Source organism: Halichoerus grypus, chromosome 9, assembly GCF_964656455.1.
Source record: "Halichoerus grypus chromosome 9, mHalGry1.hap1.1, whole genome shotgun sequence".
NCBI classification, from domain to species: Eukaryota; Metazoa; Chordata; class Mammalia; order Carnivora; family Phocidae; genus Halichoerus; species Halichoerus grypus.
Genome location: NC_135720.1, coordinates 141,769,957 through 141,794,485, shown reverse-complemented (window position 1 = coordinate 141,794,485; position 24,529 = coordinate 141,769,957). Strand labels below are relative to the sequence as shown.

The following is a 24,529-nucleotide window of genomic DNA, read 5'->3' as shown; positions in this document are numbered from 1 at the left end:
TATTACTACTGCTTTATTATAAAGGATATAACTTAGGAACAGCCAAAAGGAAAAGATGCCCAGGGCAAGGAATGTGGGAAGGGACGCAGAACTTCCCTGCCCTCTCTGGGTCACCACTGTCCCAGGACCTCCCTATGCTCCCCAAGCCAGAAGCTCTTGGAACTCCGTCATTTCAAGTTTTTATAGAGGCTTTATTGCATAGATATGATTGAGTAAATGGCAACTGATGAATAACTCAATCTCCAGCCCCTCTCCTCTTCCTGGAGGTGGGATGGTAGAGCTGGAATTCCAACCTTCTACTCATGCCTTGGTCTTTCTGGAGACCAGCCCCCATCCTGAAGCTATGGGTAGCTTCAGTGATCCCCAGAAGCCATGGGTGGCCCCCAGCCACCAGTCATCTCAGTAGAATACCCAAGGCACTCTCATCACTCCACAAATTCCAAGGTCTTAGAAGCTCTTGTGTCGGGAACCAGGGATTGAGTCCAAATATTATGACGAAAGGTGCTCCTATCATCTCTACCACTCAAGAAATCTGAGATTTCACTAATCTGAAATTCTGGAGCTTTGTTCCAGAAAGTGGGGGCAGAGACCAAATACGTATTTCTTATTAAGTCACAATAATAGTGGGCAGAGTGGACAACACTTGGAAATTCAGACACACCTATGCTTTCCAGAGCTCACAGTTAAATAACTGGCCTTCCCCAACCCACACCCACCACTGTCACCTCGGCAGGCAGAACCTTCAGTATTCCACAGCCAAGCTCTCTGAGAAGATACTGGAAACAAAGTCAATGCAAATTAAATGGCTAACCAGTCAAGCAGGTACTAAGAGGGAACGTCCATGAGGGCAAACGATGAATGGCTAAACGTTGGGATCTGAGGCACCCAGTTTGCTCAGAGCTGAGTAACTGTCTGCTCTGTAGCCCAGTCCTGGACCTTTGCTTGGCTGAAGATGAGGTAGAAGACCAGGCCTGACATGTTAATAGAAACTGAAATCAAGAAGACATTTCTCCAGCCAAACTCAGAATCCTGGAAGCAAGAAATTACAAAGTGTTAATGGTCTCTTGGCTCTTCCCCCCCCTATTCAGAAAGGTCTGGAGCATGTCCAGCTCCCCAGCCCCTGCTCCGGCCTCTGTGGCCTTCCTGGTTGTTCCTGGAATACGCAGGTCATTTCCTGGGCCCTGGCCTTTCCCTCTGCCGGAATAGTCCTCCTCCCAATAGCCATTTGTCTCCCTCCCTTGTTTGCATCCAGTCCTTACTTAAATGTTACCTTTCCAGTGAGTCCTTCCAAGACCACCCTATTTAAAATTGAAATCCCACCCCCTCCTATGTGCCCTGTCCTCCTCTCCTGCTTTATTCTTCTCTTCTTTGCCACCATTCAGTATACTCTATATTTTACTGCTTTCACTAGTTTTCCATCAGTTTCTTTCCTACAATATAAGCTTCACCAGGCAGGGACTTTTGTTTGTTTTATCCACTTAAACTGCGTGGCACATGCTAAAGTGGAATTAACGAATGGATGAATGAAGGGATGACAAGGGAAACATTCAGTTTGAGAACTTCCCTATTAAAAGCCATTTCCTGATATATTAGCGACTGGAAGGGAAACCCCTCAATCACAGGCAAACCAGAATGGTTGGCCCCTCTATACTTTGCAAGAAATGCCATGAATATTGCTATAAATTTTGATGATTAGCATGAAGAACTTCTAAAAACTCTTGAAGTATAAACTCATAAAACTGAGCGCTCATTATCACTCCACACCCAAAACCTGTGGTAATTGCCCTGCATGAGCTGAGCCTGGGGGGAAGTCGTGAGGGGGTTCAGGACTCTTGAGCTTTAAGTTGAGCCCCATTGGGGAGGGAACAAAAATACCTTCAGTCTGACTTCTGAGTAACCTCCATAGGTTTCTCTCATGAATATTTTCATCAGAGCATTCGACCTCACCTGACTGATTACGAATCCAGCAACAGTGGAAGAAATGGCTCCTGATACGTGGCCAAAGACTTGTGATAGTCCCCTGAGAAAGCTGGTGACAGAAAAGAATATTCCAGTATGAGCAAACCATGCACCTCAGCTTACTTGTTGTAACTCTGTGCTTGTCTCTGGGGCTGCCCAGAGTCGACCCTTGGTCAAGCCTGAATGAAGTGTGCTGACTAGTGATTAGTATAATCCCGCCTGAGGGTCTGAGACTCCCGAGGGTCACCTGTACTGACTTGTCAACATTGTTTATACAAAATGTACACATGGATGGTTTGCATCTAGTTTGTACGTTCTCTTAGTTTCTGCTATGGAACCTGATCTTGCAGCCTTGTTTTTGGGTAAAAAAGACCCCTCGGTGGATGAGTCGTTGGCTCCCCTGAGACCAGGGCATCTCCCGTGGGTCATGGCGGTTGGTCATCTGAAGATAGAGCATGTTCTACTGACCGTGAAAGGACCCTGGGAGCTGCATTTGGAAGTCCCAGTCCTCTTTGATTCTACCTCTATCAGAGGTCAGTGTTTCTCTTGCTCTCCTGTTAGTCAAGCTTTACCTTTATTAAAGCCTGAAGTGAAGCGGCACCATAGGGTCCTTCACCAATCCAACCCCATGTGACTGCTGCACTCCCCGACAGAGATACGGGTGTGAGTCACCTCCTGTCCCCAGCTGAGCTGTGAGTGTGGCCACCGCCTTCCCGTTTTCACCTGGAAAACTGAGTGCACGGTGGTGGACGAGCTTTGGGTCCCTTCCAGGAATTATTTGGATGTAGGGCTGCTGCTGACATGTCCTGTGACCTGCAGCACGGATCACCCACATGGAACTGGGGCATCCGAGTGAGTTTAAGGCTGCGGGACCTAAGCTGAGCTTCTGTGTGGATGTGGCAAAGGGGTCCCCACCGAGGAGCAATGTCCAAGAAGTTAATAAGGGCTCCTGTTTGGCAGAAGGTGGTGGCGGCGTAACAGAGTGCCAACAAGCCCACACTGGTGCTGACGCTGGATCTGACCCAGTACAGGGACACGAGGACCACAGATGGGACAAGAACCCCTGCAGCGGGAGGACAAACACGGAGTGAATCAAAACCACCCAGAGCTTCCCGCATCCATCCCAGGATCTACCTCAGTCCTTACCAATGGCGGTAGAGAGTTTCCTGATGGTAACGAGTCTGAAGATTTTTCTGGAGTGAAGAAAATCCGCCAGTAGACCGCTAAGGATAGTGCTGATAAAGCCAACACCTAACAGCAGGGCTGACAGGATTCCACTCTGAGGACCAGAGATAAGTAAGGTGCAAGCCTCACTTCCCACACTGTGACACACGCTGACCCTTGGGTGGCTTTCTACTTGTATAGCTTCTCTCTATATACATATCTCCTTGAATACAAATTTCAGGTTACTGGAATGAGCCAACACAATTTTGGTGCCTGAGAGAAAATATGCATATAGTTCAATTTGGAAAAAAAAAAAAAAAAAAAAGACCAATGCTCCCTTCATATGTAAAGGTCACCTGGAAATAGATTTCTTAAAAAGAACAAAACCCAGTAGAAAAATAGACAAAAAACAGGAACAACTTACAGAAAAAGGAAAATAAGGGACTCCTAAACATATTAAAAGTTGTCCATCCTCATAGTGAAAAGAACTACTTTTTCATCGATCAACAGTTTTTTGACCTGATCTACAGGGATGCTGTGGGAAACTGGGTACTTGCAAATATTATCAGTGCCCGATGGAGAGCAATTTGACAATAGATATAAAAGTTTGCACTGCATCTACCCTGAACTCAGACATGCAGAAACAATTGCTCAGATGTGTGGCAGATGAGCAAGGTTTTTTGCTCAGAGATTGGAAACAACCCAAATGTCTCGCAGTTAAGTTTCCTGTGTACTGATCTGAAAAGATCACAGTGGCGTAATATACAAAGAATAGCAGCGTACACGGCACGTAATGTTTTGTGTAAAAAAAAAAAGTGACAAAATAAGAAGATATGTTCATGTATGCTTGCATCCTCATAAAGAAGCAGTGGAAGAATATATAAGAAATGAATAAAAAAGAGTTATCTGTGGCTGGGAGTGGGCTGGGAGAACAGGACAGACTGGGGATGGGAAAGGGAGGAAGATTTTTCACTCCTATCTTTGGATATAGTTTTAAAAATGTTGAACCCCGGTTTGATCAGCTCAGTCTCTGTATTACAGTGTTATTAAAGAAAATGCAAGGAAAGAAATGTTGTGTATAATCCCCCAAATGGAAAGGCTTTAACGGTCACCATGTCCCAACTGTTCATATTATGGATGAGTAAACCGAAGCCACCAAGGTTTTGTGACTTAGGGAGAAGCCACCCTGAGACCAACGGGAGTCGGGGCCTCTTGACTCTTCCCAAGCTGAGAAAGCCTGGTCTCAACCGTCTGGTCTCCACTGGTCTCTCCAGTCCTTCCGCCATCCTCCTTGCCCTCAGCCTTGGCCTCTGAGATGGGGAGCCCCCTTGGCCTCACAGCAGAGACAAACCGTTCCCAACAGCTGGCCTCAGGGATGTCTGTTGGGACCTCCTGTCGCCTGATGGCCTCACCTGAGATTCTGGCTTCGCTGCCACTTCTGGCCTCCTCCTTTGTGGAGACCCATGGCCACTCAGCCCTTGGGCTTTCTGATCTCAGTACCTCCAGCCTGTTGCAATGCGTGCACCCTGGACTCTGACCTCTGCTCTGAAGGTCAGCTCGCTGTTGGCCAGTTAGCAGGGGAGCCCAGTCAACATGAGAGCACTGCTGTTTTCGTCCAAACACAAGAATGTAGCAGTCACTCAGTAACCTTGTGAACTGCCGCTAATAGGCTCTGAAATCTGATACACTCTTTGCCACTTCTAAGACCTCCATCTTGTAGGAATTTAAAGGCTCCTGTCCACCCATCAGGGTACCTGTTCATTCTGTGAAAACTCAGCTGTACACACAGGTGCACTTTGGATGCATCATACTTGAATAACACATTTTTTAGAAGACCATTCTCTGCAAGTTTTGGGTAGGAGTCCTATTTGGGACATGTTTTCAGCAGATGTTGTTTATGGTCCCTGCCAAGCCTTCTGGAAGGCAGAATTTGTTTTGTTAACACTGTATCGTTAATGCTGCCAGCAGAATATCTTGTTTGCAAATGCTGATTGGATTGAACATAAAAGTTTTGCATCGGTCCCTTAGAAAACAGGACATTCTGTGAATGCCACGCTTCCCTAGAACCGTCCTAGTCTTCCCCAGTAAGCAGTAGGTTGCGGTGAGATGATTCAGAATTCACACAACCAGGATGCATTTCCTACACGAAGGTCCTGGGCCTAATCCCCTGATTTTGTGGCCGTAAGTGAGACAGAGGATTATATAATGAGACATTTAGACAGAAGAACAGAATGGGCTTTCTCTATACTTACATCTCTGAGGTTAGCTTGAAGTACAGAGCTGATGTATGTTGGTATGTACACCATCAAAATATTAAAAGTCCAGAATCCGGTGAAATAAAAGACTAAAATGCCCCAAAGTGGTAGGGATTTGATCATAGCCTTAATAAGAAGGGACCAGCCTGGTGAACAGTCCTGGAAGAAAGCAGATATCAACACCCCTCCATCAGAAGACAAGAGCTTTGCTCTAATGCCCTCTTCCGCCCCCGAGACACCCGGACGGACACAGGGAACTGGCAGAGAAGTTCATCAAACACACCTGTTGAGCCAGTGAACACACGATATATTCCTTCTCACCGGTGCTGATAAACGGGTGATTTGTGGGGTCATCATAAGCAAGAGGAAACCAGAGAAAAGAACAGGCACAGCCAATTCCACCTAGAAAGAAGATCGCATTAGCCCTGGATGGGAGTTCTTTCGGTTTGACTCTGCGCTGACATGACTCCTGGGGTTGACAGAATGCCCCCAATATTCGGCTCCTATCTGCATGTATGCTGTGGCCCCATCACTGGTGGAGGGAGCTTCCCCACCACCTGTCTGTACATGATGACAGTGTGGAACAACCCAGCGTTACCAGTGTTGAGTGGAAATAAAATTCATCTTAAAATTTTCTTTTTTAGAATCTTAAGAAAATCTCTTTTTTTTTTGAAGCAGAGTGTAGATTTTATTTTTTTAATGAAAATATTATTTAATCTATAGATTTTATATAAACATCACCAATTTTCCCAATACTTTTTTTATTATGTTCAATTAGCCAACATACAGTACATCATTAGCTTTTTTTTTTTTTTTTAATTTATTTATTTGAGAGAGAGAGAGAGAGTGAGAGAGAGCGCAAGAGGGGTAGGGTTAGAGGGAGAAGCAGACTCCCCGCCGAGCAGGGAGCCCGATGTGGGACTCGATCCCGGGACTCCGGGATCATGACCCGAGCCGAAGGCAGTCGCTTAACCAACTGAGCCACCCAGGCGCCCCCATCATTAGCTTTTGATGTAGTGTTCAACAATTCATCAGTTGCGTGTAACACCCAGTGCTCCTCACCACACTTGCCCTAATCATAATAGCTCTTTTTACTTGCTAGCTTCTCCTTTACACATTGCTTCACAAATAGAGAGTGAAGAGCTACCGTAGAGTACAGAACTACCCTACACCAGGCATTTTGTGAGATTTTGAGAGTATAAGAATACAAAGATACAATTTTGCCATCAAGGAACTTAAAATTAAGTAGGGAAGAATAGATACGAAAATTACCACTGGAGTAGATAGAGGGTGGAGGATGTCAACAGGTATTTTACTGACTTCCTTCCCTGCAGATATACATTTGTAGCTTCCCTTTCTGAAAACCATGAGCAGAATAAGCCTCTCATGTTGCTTGAATAATTTTTGTAACCTGCCCTTTGACGTTTCCATGACAAAGCCTTTGCAGGTCACCATGCTGAAGTAATCCATCTTCACACATTTTTTTTTCTAGTGAATATATTGACCTGATGTTACAGGAACCCTTGATATAAGAGTATTATCCTCTGATGGAAGCACCAGTGGTGCTCAGTGGTCTTACTGGAATCACACAGGTTGCAGATGGGACTTCAGAGAATGTTTTAAAACTCAAACACAAACATTAGCTGCAAGCAGCTGGGCAGACCCCCACCAGGGCTGGGTAAAGGCAAAATTGTGAAGTAGTAGAATGCTGCCTCTGGAATACTCCGAGCATCTTTGGGACCTTCTGCAGCATCTCTTAATGCATTACGTCCACTCTGGAGCTTCACATGGCCTGCACTGTCTTGCAGGTTCTACTGGTTGATTCTCTGTGCCAATCACCATTTTGTGATTAGGTCACAGTCTTACAATATTCTGGTTGTAATAATAGGAGAATTTTAAAAAATGAATTAAATAAATAAGCATAACTAAAAATATCATCCCACCAAGATACCATTTTCAACATCTTATGAAAGAAATCCCTCTGGGTTTCGTTGTGTGTTCGGTTTAGAAGCAGGACGGAACATTATGATGCTTTTAAAGTCATTAGGTCATTCTAGCTACGCATCCAGGCTCCTGAGATGTAAATGTCATTTTGCAAGATTCACAACATGATTAGCTCTGAACATTATCAACTTTAGTTATATAAATAGTCACATCTATTAGGATTTGGTTAACCATAGATGACTTGCATCACGAAAAGCATGCCCAGCATTCTCTGTCACAAAACAAAATCCTGAGGGCGCCTGAGTGGCTCAGTTAGTTGAGCGTCTGCCTTCGGCTCAGGTCACGATCCCAGGGTCCTGGGATCAAGTTCCACATCGGGCTCCCCGTTTGGCGGGGAGTCTGCTTCTCCCTCTGCCCCCGCACCCTGCTTGTGCTCTCTCTCTCAAATAAAATAAAATAAAATAAAATAAAATAAAATAAAATAAACAAAAAAAACCCAAATCCTGAGATTTGAGAAGCCCAAACTCACCAAAGATATAGAAGATAGAAGGCCACCCTTTGGTCTGGCAGAGGAAACCCCCGACGAGCAAAGTAATGAAGGATCCCATCAATTCCCCTAAACAGAAGATGTGAGGATATTTTGGGTGAGAGAGTCACGGCCGTGCTTTCAAGCAGGGAGACAGGGTAGTTGGAATATAAGGTTTTGCTTGTGTTGATAGACCATTGCAGAGTACTCTTGGACAGTGCATACAAGTTGACAATTTAGGGCATCAATTACCTGATAAAGCAATGTTGACGAGTTGACTCTTTTCTAGTGGGGGAGCCCATTTGACCCAAATTGAAAACTGGCTTGTTAATACCATAACCTGGAAAAAAAAAAAAAAAAAGTTCCATTCTTGGCTATCTGAGGTCGTTTTGTAACCAATATCTCACTTATATTTAAAAGCATCTCAGTACCTGGGCTATGCCTTGAACAATCAGCAGGACAATGAGCGAGAGCACTCCTGCATCCGCGGCCAATGGAATAAAGAGGGCCAAGACTGAGGAAAGAAGCAGGCTAACACCCACTAAGTACTTGGCTCCAAATAGTCCAGCTACGTAGCCAGTAGGGATTGGAGCCAAGAATGAGCCATAGTTGGTGGAGCTGAGAATGATCCCCTGGATTTCAGGGCTCCAGTCATACAGAGGAGCCTAGGGGACAAAGAGAATCTCACTGTTCATCTTTGGCCAGAGAATTGACGGTGTTTATCATGTGAACTTGAGAGGCAAACAAAACAAAACAAAACAAAACAAAAAACTGGCAGTTCTCTCTCCTTCTACTTCTCTCCAGTTCCTCCAGTCTACAAATTTCATTAAAAAAAAAACAAAACCAAAAACCCAAACATATGCCCAACGTACTCTTTCCTTTTACACAGTTTCCTGGTTACACAATTAACTGACCCATTAAGATGTAAGAGATCCCGTAAAGAAAGAAAGGTTATAAAGAAGAAAGCATTATAGGCAAGGTAACTTTAAAAATATGTGAAGGAAGAAAGTAAAAGTAAACATCTGTGAAACTTAGGTTGTGATTTTCATCCTCGTAGGGGAAGAATGTATGTCCACTAAAGACTGAAGTGGTTTCCTGCATTCTAACTTAGTCCCTGCTTACACTCCTAAACACTAACAGAGGTATAATCTCCTTAGCTCCACGTTATGTTCTCGTGTAGTATAGTTCGTTGAACGTAGTAGATGCTTAATAAATAACCCTTTAGGTCAAACCATCCTAGTCAGAGAAAGGGTCTGGAGTCTCATGAAACTTACCACTGCCTTAAGCTGCCGTAGAGTTCCATTCCAGCCGTCCTGGGAGTGGGCAGAAGGCCCTTCAGTGGAGGCGTTGAGAGGGCCAGGCCAGGCTGTGCTATTCACCATGGCTGGTATGGCGATGCTCAGGCTCATCTTTTGGGAGTTAAGTGAAAAATTGCAGAGATGCATGATGAGGGCCAGCCCATGTCGGACTGAGCAAAAGCCTGAGATGAAGGGGCACAGAAAGTCTTATAATCAGGGTGCTTTTCTCCCAACTTTCCTAAGTCTGGAAGAGGGAGAAGACTGCAGTCTGTGGAGGAGAAATAGAAAAAGAGAGCAGACATTGCTCTGCAGGTGGCTGGTGGACACCTGTCCCCCCGGGAGGTGAGGGGTCAGTAACTTTCTCAGAATCATTACTTGAGCAGAGACTTGAAGAAGGTGTGGAACAGGCCAGAGCGAGTGTTAGGAAGGTTTTCGAGGCAGGGCTCTGGGATGAGCTCATGAGAGTGGGACGGGAAACAAGTGAAATTGGACAGAGAACAGGCTGGAGGCAGTGGTTGAGGGGATACGGATAGTAAGAGAGAGGAATTGTTGGAAATGACTCCCAAGGACCCCACCCTATTACCAGAGAATGAGGCAGATTAGCAGGTCAGGGGCTGCGAGAAGATGAGGCACCAAAGGTAGGCTAGGTTGGACTACAGAAGCGTTTCAGCTTCATCTTGGTACTGTAATCTGGGCTCGCACGAAATTTGCCAGTGATCCATGAGGGGTCTGGGGTCATCCCTGGGCTTGAGTCCAGGTATGTTAGTTTGGCAACAGCTAGAAGGATTGATCGACTGTCCCTCTAGAGAAATTCCAGAAGTGTAATATATGATCCCATCCTCAAGGCATGTGGGTGTCCCGTTTCCTGCCTCGTGTTGGGGGAGCAAACGCAGTTGAAGTGGTCACGGCTGTCTCCTGGTGTGGTGGCACGCCTGTCGAGTTCCAGGAGTAGAGACACAGACCCCCACCTTTGGTTTAACTCGGGGGGTGGGGGCGGGGCGTTCAGTTGAGATTGTCCCCGACCCCATGCACACGAATTTACATTGGAGTTTTGATCAGCATCGTATAGATGTGTCAGATGGCGTTGTGAGGGATTGCGCCATGGAGAGCATTGTCTTCTCCTAGCCAAGGACAGGGGTGGCTCCCTGTGGTTTCACGTCTTCTTCTCTGGCCCGAGTTGCAATCTTACACTTAGTTCTCTTCAGTTAAGTCCCTCACAGTTTCGTTTCTTTTTTTTTTTTTGATTATTCATTTGAGACACAGAGATACAGAGAGAGAGAGAGCAGAGAGCATGAGCAGGGGGAGAGGCAGAGGGAGAGGGAGAAACAAGCTTCCCGCTGAGCAGAGAGCCCGATGCGGGGCCCGATCCCAGGACCCTGGGATCATGACCTGAGCCGAAGGCAGACGCTTAACCAATTGAGCCACCCAGGCGGCCCCCACACAAGTTTCTAAAGAGACTTTTTATTGTTTCTATAACTGAGTCCTCTCCCTATTATTTTCATATTTCCTTTCTCTGGGTTTAGAGCAGAAAACCAAACCCACACATGTGTTAAGTATTAATAGTGGAAAACAGTGCATGGCTACTTTTGTCATTTGTAACATTTCATCCTCTTGGGTAATTTATTCCCTGGCAGTTTGTAAACAGTGTTAAATAGGAGTGGTGAGGGCATATTTGAATTTCCTGAGCATGTTTCTCACATCACACCGCTAAGTGTGCTGCTGGGACTTGTACTTGTTGGTGAGACCTGCCCTTTTATTGTATGAAGCTATCCTATTCCTGTTTCTTCTTGTTTTGATGTGAATGCAGGAGTTTTATGAAACATATTTGAATCATAGAGTCAGACAGCTGGATCTGCTCTGTTTACAGCTGTGTGTTCTTGGGCATATTACCAAGCTATCTGCAGCCTCAATATTCTACCTGTAAAATGGGGTTAATAATAGAGCCTACCTCAGGTGCTGTGGTGAGAATTGAGTAGGTTTATGTAAGTTCATTATAATTATTATTAATAATATCTGACTGTGCTTACATTCTTGACATGATCTCTTCTTAATAGGCTGTTGTAATGAAAACACATGATTTATTTGGTAATATTTTGGCTAGAATTTTACATTGGCATATATAATTGAATTCGGGTGAATATTATTGCGAATATGTGTGTATGTGTAATTTTTGACATGCTAGCCTTGTAAGGAAAGAAAGGTTTTAGGCTTTCCATCTCAATCTATAACCTGAAGTATTTTAGGTATATAGTCATTTTCTTTTTTCTTTTTTTAAGATTTATTTATTTACTTCAGAGAGAGCAGGAGGGGAAGAGGGAGACCAAGAATCTCCAGCAGACTCCCTGCTGAGCATAGAGCCCGACGCAGGGCTCGATCTCATGACCCTGAGATCATGCCCTGAGCTGAAACCAAGAGTTGGAGGCTTAACCGACTGAGCCACCCAGGCACCCCTCATTTTCTTTTTTCTTAATACACTTTTTTATGTTAGAACAGTTTTAGACTTACAGAATTATTGAGTTCCTTTTTTTTTTTTTTTTTAGATTTTATTTATTTATTTGAGAGACAGACACAGAGATAGCAAGAAAGAGCACAAGCAGAGAGGGAGATGGAGAAGCAGGCTCCCCGCTGAGCAGGGAGCCCGATGCGGGGTTCGATCCCAGGACCCTGGGATCATGACCTGAGCCGAAGGCAGACGCTCAACCAACTGAGCCACCCAGGTGCCCCTGAAGTATTGAGTTCCTGTGTACCTCACACCTACTTTCCCATTATGAGCATCTTCTGTTACTATGGTACATTTGTCACAGTTGATAAACCTCCTGCAATGTATGATTATTAGCTAAAGTCCACACTGTGTTCAGACTTCTTAGTTTTTACCTGATGTCTCTTTTCTGTTCCAGAATCCCATTCAGGAGAGCATAGTTACCTTTAATTGTTATGTCTCCTTGGGATATTTATGGCTACGACAGTTTCTCAGACTTTCTCTGTTTCTGATGACCTTGATGATTTTGAAGAGTACCAGTCAGACATTTTGTAGAGTGTCCCTCAACAACCGGTTTGAAGAAGTATTTGTCAGGTTTCTCTGCTGTGAAGCTGCTCTTGTTCAGGCCCTTTCCATGCTGGGCTCTGCAAGAAGTCACACGCACAGTTCACACATAAGGAGTGAGGAACTATGCCCCACCTCCTTCAGGCACTGGATACAGAGGCATTTTCTGCTCCAGAGAATCTCACTGAGTTTTTCTAGTGAAACCACCAAGACATAATTTGTTTGTTTTAAAAGGGTTAACTTTCTGACACCTCTCATCACTTCTTGCATGTTTTTTTGACGTGTGCAATTTTTCTTAATTCAAATTTATAAACGTTATTTCCATAGAAATTATGGATATTATCTGCTTCCCCGTGATTAACACCTTACACATTTGAAATGCTTCTGTCTCCTTTGTCCCCACGATTACGTGTGCTTAATCTCTCTGTCTGATCAACCTGAGTCAGGAATTATTTTATTGCTGTGAAGGGCATCTGCTGTCCAAGACAGCTCTTGTATATATTTTTCATTGCGATTTCCTTGATGATTTGAGTTTACTTTTTTTCTACATTGAGGTTGTCTCTTTTGTTTTTCCACATACTTTCCTTGAAGGTATAGACTCAGTGAACTGGATGCTTGATTAAATTGCTTTCATTTATTCTTATGCAGTCTCTATTTTCTTCCCTTCTTCATACCCATCATCTTTTGAGCCGCTTGTCTTGGTCTCCCTCTGCATCTTCCATGACTTTTCTAAGCCTTGGCTCTATCTCACTGATTCAATTTCCTATAGTGATCATTTCTTTCCTTCCTACTGTTTATTCGGAAGTCATATATTTAGTTTCCTTTGTCCTCTACTTTGGACTCTTGCACATTTTCCTGTTGATTTACTTCCTATACTCTGAGCTTCTTACTATTCTTGAGATCTTAAATCGGAAATGAAAATATTCTTCAGTTTCCCCAGATAAAATAAGCGCAGCCATGTAATATGATGGTTAGCAATCAGACTGCTCTGGTGTGAATCCAGATGACACCTCTTTGTGCTTCGATAACTTAAATGAGTTCCTTTCTGCTTGAATTCTGGCTCCTTCAATGGAGAGGATGCTAGGAGGAGTACCTTCCTTGAAGGAATGTTGTGAGGATTCAGTGAATTAATCCACATAAAGTGCTTAGAACAGTGCCTGGCACCAAACATGCATTTAATATGCCATGATCACTCTTTGATCTAATACATTCCTTTTCTTTTTCTTTTCTTTGTGCTAGCGTATTTACACATCCCTCATGCCCCAGTCTTGGACCATAAAGATTAGTCATCTGTGATTTAGTTCCCATGTGTTGAAACCCTTGCCATGTATGGAAATGGGCCACCTTTGCTGGCCTGAGGCCTGCCACCATGTGGTGGTGACAGTGTGTGCATGAGGGGGTAGGTGGCAGCTGGTGGGAGGCAGGAGGAGGCCTTGGAATTCTTTTGCCAGTTCAAGGGAAGTAACTACTCTTCCATTTGAATTTTGCAATGACCTGGTCAATCTTGAGGACAAGTCTCCAAAAATTCCAAGTTAATTTCTGTCATCACGCATGTACTGCTTCGGTCTGTTGCACTGGCCCAAGATACTAAGCTGCAGATCTTCAGAAAGATGGGTAAGCTGTGGACGGGGAAACGGCAGGATGTGGGCCATGTGAGCTTCACCCGCCATATCCCAGACTCCCCTTGCTTGTGGTGGCCTCACCTTGCTGGTGGTTGCTGGCCTCTAGACACTGCCATTCGGAGCTAGGGAGCGTGAGCCAAGGCTTCACAGTAACGGGTGTCCTCCCTCTCTTCCTATATCACTGTACCATGCTCCAAGGAGGAGACTTTTGTCAGCTCTTGGCAGCCTCTCTCAACCTCATCCAGAATGTATTAAACCCATCAACGAGCCTTAGAATTCGTAGTGTGTGGTAGAACAATTCCCTAGTTTTAACCTGGATGGAGATACTTTCTCCAAGCAGTGCGCTTGCTTGTTTATTTCTGGGACTTTCAGAGAGGGATGTTATTGTAGCCTGGCCTCTGGGTGACATTCTTTCCATGGGCTGGGGTATATTCACCTCCACGTGGGCTTTAGATGGGGAGGAAGGAAGGAAGCTGTGCCTGATGCTGTTCGTGAATTCTCGCTGCCATCCTTGCCCTTCCAAGTTCTCCACAGAGAGACAAATACCTGGAAGTGACAGCCCTCAATCTACCATTCAGACAGACAGGCTTCCAACCATGAGGGCATTCTGGCAAAGTTTGGAAGGCTGAACGTGGTGAGAAGCCATGATGGTGTGAGGTAGCTGGAGACCCATGGAGGAGGATCAGTGATGGTGGACATGGGATTTCTGCCTGTGACTTTTTTTTTTTTTAAGATTCTGTTTATTTGACAGAGAGAGACACAGCGAGAGAGGGAACACAAGCAGGGAGAGTGGGAGGGGGAGAAGCAGGCTTCCCGCGGACCGGGGAGCCTGATATCGGGCTTGATCCCAGGACCCCGGGATCATGACCTGAGCTGAAGGCAGATGCTTAACGTCTGAGCCACCCAGGTGCCCCTCTGCCTGTGACTTTTGAGTGTCCCCTTGAAAATTGCCCACTCGGGGCTGCACGTGGTTATCAGAGTGACCCATCCAACCTTACTCCTGGATTTCCTGAAAGGGGCTAATCTGACTTCTGCTTCCCCAGGCTTCCAAAGTCTGTGGAATCTTCCAGTCCCTTATATAAAGCCTCTTTTTTCTTGAAATATCTAGAGTGCCTTTTGTTTTTCTGAGTGAGCCCAGACAGAATCTCACAGGCCTCTGGGAGATAAGGGGATAGGAAGGTCAATGTGGTGGTGTCTGTCCCCACTCTGCCCCATGAACCCTTAACTGAGCTTAGACAGAAACCACTGACCTCTGGCAGAACTTCAAGGTCCGGTTTTTCCCTGGGTCTCTAGGGGTACAGTAGCATAAGCAACCCTGTTATGTGGCCAGGTGACTGGATGTGACATGTAATGGGGGAGGGGCATTTCTCTGTGTCCCACAGAATAGCTGGATTTGGTTCTGTGAGTCTCTTAGAAGTGCAGTCAAGCCCAGCAAAGATGTCAGTAGCCTTTGGGGACACGGGGACCTAGAGAAAGCCCCAGCAGTGCCCTGAGGGTGTGAGAAGAGGACCCAGGAGTGCCCAGGAAGTGTGGGCCAGAGAGAGAGAGAGATGAGTGGAAATTGACCTGGCCACCAACGGATGAAGCAACCAGCAGGGTTTCTGCATAAGCACTGTGAGAGATACTTGGAGACTCAACAAAATACCCAGGTGGGACTATGAAGAGTAGTTGGGGCTCTACCTTATCAGGTGGGACAAGATTTGGCCAAAAAAGGATTATTGTTAGCATGATGCCATTTGTAATGACAGGTCAAATGGGTTACTAAGGGATTGGATAGAGCTGTAGCTCCTAGAGAGTCAGCAGGGGACTAAGCAGCATGGTGGGGTGGATGCCCTAGAAGACTGTAGAAGAAACCAGAAAGACCACATTTGAGTCCCACCACTGCCAAAAAGGGGGCTGGGGGGGGACACTGTGTGAGAGGTGATAATCATAGTTAAAGTTGATATAGTGTTTACTGTGTGCCAGGCATTGTTCTTAGTGGTTTACATATTATAACATTTAATTCTCATGGAGATGCTGTGAGGTAGGTACTATTATTATCATGTATTTATGAATAAGGAAACTGAGACACACAAAGTTTAAGTAATTTCCCTAAGGTCACATAGCTCATAAATGGCAAAATCAGGACTGCAAACATGGAAAATTTTTATCTATAAGTTCTTTATATTACTGATTTTGAGAGAGAGTTGGGATAGGAGAATTTGGCCGATAGACTCTTAACTACTTAGATGTGGATGAGGTCTTTGAGATACAAGAATCAAGCTCTCCCATTTTCCAGATGAGGAAGCTGAGGCAATGGGATTCACCCCAGGTCAAACGGTTCCTAGTTAACTGTAGACTGAGTATTAGAATGCACATCTCCTATTTCTCCTTTGATGGGTAAGATTAGAAGAATCCTCTAGTCCTTGAGACATGCTCACTTCCGAGCAGACACACTGGCTGAAACGTTGAGGATTGTAAAGCATGCCACCTTAGTTAGTGCTTTACTGTTCAAAGGTGTTATCTTATGAAAAGTCTATTTCCATAAGAGAATTAATGAATCACGTAATTATGAACCATTAAAAGTTTAGGGGAAAATAAGGCGTTCACCAGGTTTTCTTGGGACATATTATAGAAAAGCATCTGGTTGTGATATAGACAATGTAGAGGAGGAAAAAATGACTTTTGTGACATGGTGGAAAGGAAAAGCCTGTTCTCTTTGAGGCAGGGCAGAGAGACCTAATTGGATGCTCCTGGACTTAAAATCGGAAAACCCAAGACCGGTTTCCATATTTTCTACCTGACATCTGCTCTGAATTTTTTCATTCATCTATAAATACGTTGTGATACCTACCTGTCCTATATACCTTCAAGGTTTCTTGCAAGAAGTGAAATAATTCTCCATAAAAGAGGCTTTACAGCTATACAGAGCCCTTGGCAGTTGGTGGGAGCATCATGCTGTGTATCACCACAAGGGAAGTCGAGGTGACACAGATACCACTTCTATCCATAGCCAGTACCTGAGTTTACCTTTCCTGGAGGTTTGCACGTGAGCCGTGTTTAAATTCCCATCATTGGAAATAGCTCCCACTCCCTTTGCTTCTGCTCTAGTAGACATTTTGGTTCTTTTCTCCCAGGGACTGGCGTTCACCTACTGAAATGAAAGAATGCAAAAGCAAATACAGGGCAACAAGTGTCGTATATCACACATGACGCTGCCCCAGTTCTACAAATTACGAGGAAATATTTGGTGGGAAAAATGCTAGGTTGGGGTTCAGGAGACCTGATTTGTGGCCCAGACTTTTCACTAGCCAATTGTGTGACCCTGGGAAGGTCATAGTCACCCTGGGTCTTAGTCTCTGCTTCTCTGAAATGAATGGTCTGGCCTGGACTGCCTTGATGGGTTGTAATATTCTTCCCAGTTCTGTGTCCCTTTGTCTCTCAACTGATACATGTGTCAACTGGATGTTAAAACCTGACAGTCTTCTTTGAAGTTTCATCTGGAAGATTCCGATATCTTAAATTACCTGAAAAACTGCCTGTTATAAACATCTAGATATACCAGTTAAAATATGGCAAATATCTTTTTAAATACATAGCTCCAAAGATAGTAAGAGATATCCCCGTGGATGTAATGAAAAGTTTGCAGTATGAACTAACTTTTCAGTGGCCCTGGGACTGGGGTGGGAAGCAGACATCAGTTTCAGTGATGCAGGGGTCTTGAGATCTAGGTCCCTGGGGATGAGGAATAAAGCCTTAGACTTCCACCAGGAAGGCGATTATAATGGAGATCCTATTATAGAACCAGAGCCCTCAAAGGGGTTCGAAACTGAGTTAAAGAGGCTCTGTCCATTGCAACAGTGAGACAGTGATAACTTACACGTACTGAGCTCTGGTTTGAAAAGAAAAAGCCTCTCCTTCAAATTCCGAAAATTCATGACTATGCCATGGGAAGTTGGGGGTTGCAATTCACACTGTTTTTATTGTCTGAGAACTCTCTCTCTCGGCTGAAAAACTGAACTAAGAACTGGGCCCAGGCTGATTTCCTTAACACAGATCACACAGAATTACTGAAGATGAAGCTCCACTTAATATGACTTCCAGATCCAAAATTAGAAACCCTCATAGAAGCAATCATCCAAGGCAAGTCCTCAGACTCAACACATAGCAGGATCAAATTGCTGAGAACTTCCAAGAGTCAGATAAACTGATAAATGCCTTATGTAAGCATGCTTAAAATAATTGAAGAAATAAAGGATAGACTCTAAAACATAAGAAGATACCCAAAAGAACAGGCATATTTAAGAAAGGCACTACTTGAAATACAAAAGACATATTTAGGTATTGAAATTAGAAACGAAGTCATTAGTCATTAGACAACTAGCTAATGACTGAATTAGTGAAACAGAAGGTAGAACAGAATTATACAGAATAAAGTAATTTATACAGAATAAGTTATACAGAATAATTACACAGAATATTAAACAGAATAAGTATATTATACAGATTAAAGCTCAGGGAGATAATGATGTGTGGTAGCAAAGTTAGGGGACTTGGAAAATAGAGTTAAAAGGTCTGGTATATGTTGAATAAGACTTCTGGAAAAAGAAAATGAACAGAATTGAGGAGAGGTAATGCTTTAAGAAATAATGGTTAGGGCTTTTCCAGAATAGATGGAAACCATATTTCTCAGATTCAGGAATCACAAAGAGTCTGAAGCCAGAGAAATGAAGTTAAAGCTATACCTAGACATATCATAAAGGTCTTGCGGGATGCAAAAAGCTCTAAACTTATCTGTAACAATACATACCATAAGAGGTCATTGGCGAGGGTGGGGGGGTGAATTACATACAGTATGATACCAGATAAGGGACCAGTGTTCTTTTTAAATTTCAAGATAATAAAAAAAGACAAAGTATAAGAAAGTGGGTGAAGAGTACGTAACTATTAGTACAGTACGTAAACACAGATGAAGAACAGACATGCAGAACACACCCTACCTTACTATCAAAGACAGGAACATTAGAAGAACAAGATCTTATTATTTCTTACCTGTCCACTTCCATAAATATTTGAAAGACTTATCCCTAGTTTAGGCAAAAGTGTGGGGAACTAAGCTGTTGTTTGTAGGAGTCAGGGCATCTTTCCATTTGGTGTTGCTGCTTCATGGCATCTACCAGGGAATAATCCGAACAGCCACACAAAAGCATGTCCCAAGACAATCCTTGTAGCAGTATTTGTAAAAGGGAAAAATTAGCAGCTAACTAATGGCCATTAATGTTTGAATAGCTAAATAAAGTAAAGTACATATATTTTGGAATACTCTACAGCCATCAGAAAGAACTAATAAAATCTATACATATTAAAGATTTAAAGGAAGTATTAAGTGAAAAAAGCTGATTGTCAATTCAAAGGGATACATGCACCCCTCTGTTTACAGCAGCATTATTTACAATAGCCAAGATATGGAAGCAGCCCAATGTCCATCGATAGATAAATGGATAAAGTAGAGGTGGTATATATATACAATGGAATACTACTCAGACATCAAAAAGAATGAAATCTTGCCATTTGCAACCACCTGGTTGGAGCTAGAGAGTATAATGCTAAGCGAAATAAGTCAGAAAGACAAATACCATATGATTTCATTTGTTATTTGGAACTTAAGAAACAAAACAAACAAGCAAAGGGAAAAGGGAGAGAGTGAGAGGAAGGAAAGAAGGAAGGAAGGAAGGAAGGGAGCGAAGGAGGGAGGGAGGAAGGGAGGTAGGAAGGAAGGAAGGGAGCGAGGGAGGGAGGGAGGAAGGGAGGGAGGGAGGGAGGGAGGAACGAGGAAGGAAGGAAGAGACTCTTAACTACAGAGAACAAACTGATGGTCACCAGAGGGGAGGGGTGGGGGATGGGGGAAATAGGTGACGGGGTGCAGGAGGGCACTTGCTGTGATGAGCACCAGGTGCTGTGTGGAAGTGTTGAATCACTACATGGCACATTGCATCTAACATGACACTGTACGTTAACTAACTGGAATTAAAATAAAAATTTTAAAAAAGAAAATAGCAAGTTGTAGAACAGTAAGTACCAAGGTAATAAAATTTAAGTAAAACGTATACACATAACATTACATTATGTAATTTACGTGTTTCTAAGTGAGTAGAAAATTATGAAAAGAAAGATCACAACATTAAGATGATGACAGCTCTCCTGTACGTTGTCTTGAGCCCTGGTTTTAAAATTACGGTACACGGGGCGCCTGGGTGGCTCAGTCGGTTAAGCGTCTGCCTTCGGCTCAGGTCACGATCCCAGGGTCCTGGATCGAGCCCCACATCGGGCTCCCTACTCAGCAGGGAGCTTGCTTCTCCCTCGGCCTGCCGCTCCCCCTGTTCATGCGCTCTCTCTCTCAAATAAATAAATAAAATCTTCTAAAAAATATTTAAAACAATAACAAAAAACTACCCTCAAACCTGTGGTCACAGTGTCTGGGGCATGGGAATCTTTCATCCTAACAGCTTTACAAATTGTGTGCATCTGTGCACATGTGTGATTGTGTGTGTGTCTGTGAGAGAGAGAGAGAGAGAGAGAGAGAGAAGGGGACTGGTGCATGACACCGGCCTCAGAATCCACAGGCACCAGGCTGTGCAGAGCAGAGAAAGGGCCCATGTCACACTGAGAGGCTGTGATGGCTCTACCTCCCCCCAGAGGCAGGTGCGGAGATGCGCGGACAGAGAGCTGCAGGTTCCTTCTGAACCAGATGTGGGTGATAAGGAGGGACCCAGCTTACAGCCTTGTAAAATCCTGCCCAAGAGAACTGTCTAGAAGGGGCCCCATGACCCCAGAAGAGGTAGAGGGACTGTAGAATGCCCGACGGCTGACAGGGGCACAGGAAGGGAGAGACCATGGGGTGTCCCCAGGGGGAAACTGTGTCTAAAGGATTCAGAACATCCACCCGAGCCCAGAGAGCAGCAGTGCCAGATCACAAGAGTCCCAGTCAGAAACCACGTTCTGCCTCTTCCCAACCAGCCCTCCATCTCCCTAACCCCCAACCCTAGAAGGATCAGAAGCCTCAGCTAGCAAGAGGGGTGAGGGGAGGAGCAGACAGAGAAAGGGAACAAGAAGCCGAACCTAGTGACTACCGACCCCCACCGAGATCCAAGCTGGAGATGGAGAGAAGCTTTATTTTTTTTTTTAAGTATAATTAGCACACAGTGTTATTTGAGTTTCGGGTGTACAATATAGTGATTCAACAGTTCTATCCATTACTCAGTGCTCATCACGACAAGTGTACTCTCAATCCCCTTTATCAATTTAGGGAGAAGCTCTACTTTTAGATGAAGTTTGGAGTTTCGTGCTTTTCATCAGACGGGACCTATTCATTCCAACATGAGATTATTTGGAAGCTGAAACTAACGAATGGACTTTTTATTCTGAGTCGCCCTGGTAACTCTGAGAAGAAATCCGTCAAATGAAGGGATGGGATATTTTGCTGTAAAAATAATTTGCCTATCAAGTCTGTCCACATTTAGGGCAATTAGTTGAACTGAAAGGAGAATATCAGTCACAAGACTTGAAGTCCCAGCTTTCAGACTAACATTAACTAACTAACTAACTAACATAACTGTAAGGACTCTTCTCACCTACCGGTGCCAGAGAGCTCACTGACCACTAGTTCATTCATTGATTGAGTAAATATTTGTTGAACCAGTGAATGGAATGTTAAGCTTCCTTAGCTCTTTCTCTTTAAAAAAAAAAATTATTTATTTGAGAGAGAGAGCACGAATGGTGGGAAGGGGCAGAAGGAGAGGGAGAAGCAGACCCCCGCTGAGCAAGGAGCCCCACGCAGGGCTCGATCCCGGAATACTGGGGTCATGACCTGAGCCGAAAGCAGACGTCTTTGCTCTTTCTCTTGCATTTGCGACTGAGGTGCTTGGTTCTCATTAAATTGCCCCCTCTCTACAGTCACTAGGACAGAAGCACATGCCGGGTCGTCCGGTAACCAGCACTGATGTCTCACACACGTCCACTACTGCATCCCTGCCCTACATCAGGTTTGTCCTGCCTTCATCCTCCACTGCCAACTCCCACTGCCTTGTCAACCCCAGCGAGGCCTCTGGGAGAGGCCAGTATGAAAAGGAAAACGCGAGAATGACATATGCTCTGCAGAAAATGAGAGTCACAGTGACGGCCACTAGGTAACTAGCAAGAAGAGGGCAACTGCTTTACCTAGTTGTTTGGGAAAGGTCTATTTGAGCTAAATTGGGAATGATGAGAAGAGAGGAGCTCTGAGTAAAAGCCCTCCTGGCAAAGGACCCAGCAAGTGTGCCCAGTGCCAATGCAGAGTGAGTGAGAAGGTTGATATGGGAGAGGAGACCAAAGTGGTGGTCAGGGGCGATACCACGTGGGGCCCTACAGGCCGGGTAAGGGGACTGGATTCACCTGGCTGCTGAGTGATAAATGGTCTCTACGGGGCGAGACTGGGAACCAAGAGAGTCGGGAAGAGGCTGTGGTGGTCACCTAGGCAAGAGTTGGTGTATGGGGGAGGCTGGTCATGGTACAAAAGACCAGACTGGGGATCTGTTCTGGAGGGAAAGCCAACAAGAATTGCTAATGAGGTGGGTAGGAGAAGAGAGAATGGGGGAGATCATTGGAGACTTCTAGATTTATGGCTTGTACAAATGAGTAAATGGTGTTATGCTCCATAGAGATGGGAAAGCGAGTGGGAGGGAAGCAGGTTTCCAGAAGAAAAAAGAAGAGTTTCATTCTGCGCTGTTGGGTTTGAGACACTTGTTAGACCCAGAAGGGAAGATGGCCCAGTAGGCATGGTGTCTATGACTCTGTAGCTTGAGACGGGGGCCCAGGGAGAAATATAAATTTGAAAGTCTTCACTTTTATCTATTTATTTACAGACTAAGTAAATGAGGAACAACCTGCAAAGATATTGAATGAGTCATTCTATCAACTTACTGTCCGATTCCCTGGCCAAGACTGATTCTGTGTCTATTCTTTGCACGAACCCTTGTCTTGCTCTCCTGCTCTTCACTAGTTCACTGTGGAGTGAGGCTTTTCCTTAAGGTCCCACGCTGAGCTATTAGTAGCTCACATGTTTTTATATCTGGTCTCAGCACTGAACATTTCCTCCATATAAGAAGTAGCTTGTGGCTCATATTCATAGCTCCAAAATCAGAGTCCTCTGCCCCAAACTCTTCACCCAATAACTACGTCCCAAAGCCATGGGATTTCATTTGCATAAATTCACTGGAAAGGTCTCATCTGTTTTGATTAATTTGATCTTTTAGCCCTGATAAAAAACTTCCTTTGCCAGAATTCAGCTTTTACGTTTACTATCTCACCATAGATGTGGTCAGTGCTTTAATATTATTATTACTACTAATTACTACTAATAGTATATAACTACTATATAATTACTACTAATAATAATTATTAATGCATCCCACAAAAATAAGCCCAATATATGAATCTTAAGCTGAAGGTATCTAGTCTGGTCGCAGTATTTGGGTGATGTTAACCCTTAAAAGCGTAGTTTAAAATTGCTGGTTCACTTCCACATGCTTCAGATAATTCAGACTCTCTGTCTCTGCACCTATTCTTTTGGATGGATTTATTCCCTGAAGTTTTATTCTCTGGAGTTCTGGCTCTTGTTTCTTTTAGGATAAGGTGATATCCTCTCTTACTTCTCAGAATTATCTTAGGAGAGAGGAGTTCTCTTCCCCATCCCACAACGTCCACCCCAGAGCAACAAATGAAAGAAAGACCCCTTCCCTTCATCTCAAAAGCAAAATATTAATGGGAAAGATTGAAGGCTAACCTGAGCGAGTTAGAATGTGGGGTCCTCATTCCTTTCCAGTAAATTCCTTTAAGCTTTTCAAAATTTTCTACATTGCCCTACACTCCCAGGAGGTAAATTATTACCTTAAAACCTTTAGCCTTTATGTTACTCAATGGGAAGATTTTGGGGGTGGTGGTGAATGGTTTAATTTTTAACTTTTATTGACAAGTAGACCAAGCTCATGAGATCTTCGTCAGGCTTCAAGGCCAACTGAGGTCACTTCCATCTTCCCTAATCTTCCAGTCAGAATCAGTGTTCCTGCTTGTAGGATCCTGACACCCCACACCCTCTGTTTGCAGTGCTGTTCATTATGTTCTTCATTAGGATGGGGCACATCCTGTCCCTTTTGAGTCCTGTCTCCACCAGGACTGCTTAGTAGAACTAGGCTCTCCACAGAGCAGAGACTTAATATCCATTTTGTTTGACTCAAGTGACTTCTGTGGTTTACTGATTATAGCTGTTGGCGCCAAAGACCACTGAGCTTTTTGGGAACATTCACAGTCTGTGATTCTGCTCCATTTCATGGCAGAACATTTCAGGAGACTCACACATACTTGTGCCCTGTCCCCCTGCCCCACTCGAGACAAGAAAGCTCTTGGCAAAGCCATCACTGACTTCCGTTCTGGTAAATCCAGTGGCCAGTCCCAAGACTTTATCTGTCAAGCCTGATAGCTTTCATCACTCATTCCCTCCCTGGACTGTTCCACTTGATTGTCACCCATGATTCAGGCCCGATTTTCCTCATGCCTTCTTGGGTCCTCCTTCTGAATCCTTTAGTGGGTCCTCAGGTTTTCTGTAACATTCTCATGTTGGTGTGCCCAGGACTGTGGCCTTGAATTTCTTCCCTGTTCAAACTCACTCCCAAGGTGAGCCCACACAGTCTCCTTTCTTTACATGC

General features: G+C 44.3%; 1 protein-coding gene across 1 annotated transcript; it reads right to left on the bottom strand.

The window, feature by feature from the left end:
* On the bottom strand, nt 1-23,657 carry SLC17A4 (solute carrier family 17 member 4). The gene is made up of 13 exons (XM_078054423.1): nt 23,611-23,657; nt 16,821-16,944; nt 9,123-9,328; nt 8,280-8,513; nt 8,101-8,188; nt 7,852-7,938; nt 5,662-5,780; nt 5,376-5,537; nt 3,106-3,238; nt 2,875-3,022; nt 2,585-2,593; nt 1,948-2,029; nt 1-1,029 (listed from the first exon to the last, which is right to left on the bottom strand). The coding sequence occupies exons 2-13, from the start codon at nt 16,906-16,908 to the stop codon at nt 895-897; spliced, it is 1,491 nt and encodes a 496-aa protein (XP_077910549.1). The 5' UTR covers nt 16,909-16,944; nt 23,611-23,657; the 3' UTR covers nt 1-894.
* Between the last annotated feature and the right edge of the window lie 872 nt (nt 23,658-24,529).

Excerpts from the sequence above, each read along its gene's own strand:
- SLC17A4 (XM_078054423.1), bottom strand. The coding sequence starts at position 16,908 with ATGTCTACTAGAGCAGAAGCAAAGGGAGTGGGAGCTATTTCCAATGAT. Across the intron at positions 8,189-8,279 it reads TTGTTCAAGGCATAGCCCAG|GTTATGGTATTAACAAGCCA; the intron begins GTACTGAGATGC and ends TTTTTTTTCCAG. Across the intron at positions 7,939-8,100 it reads CGTCAACATTGCTTTATCAG|GGGAATTGATGGGATCCTTC; the intron begins GTAATTGATGCC and ends TCTTCTGTTTAG.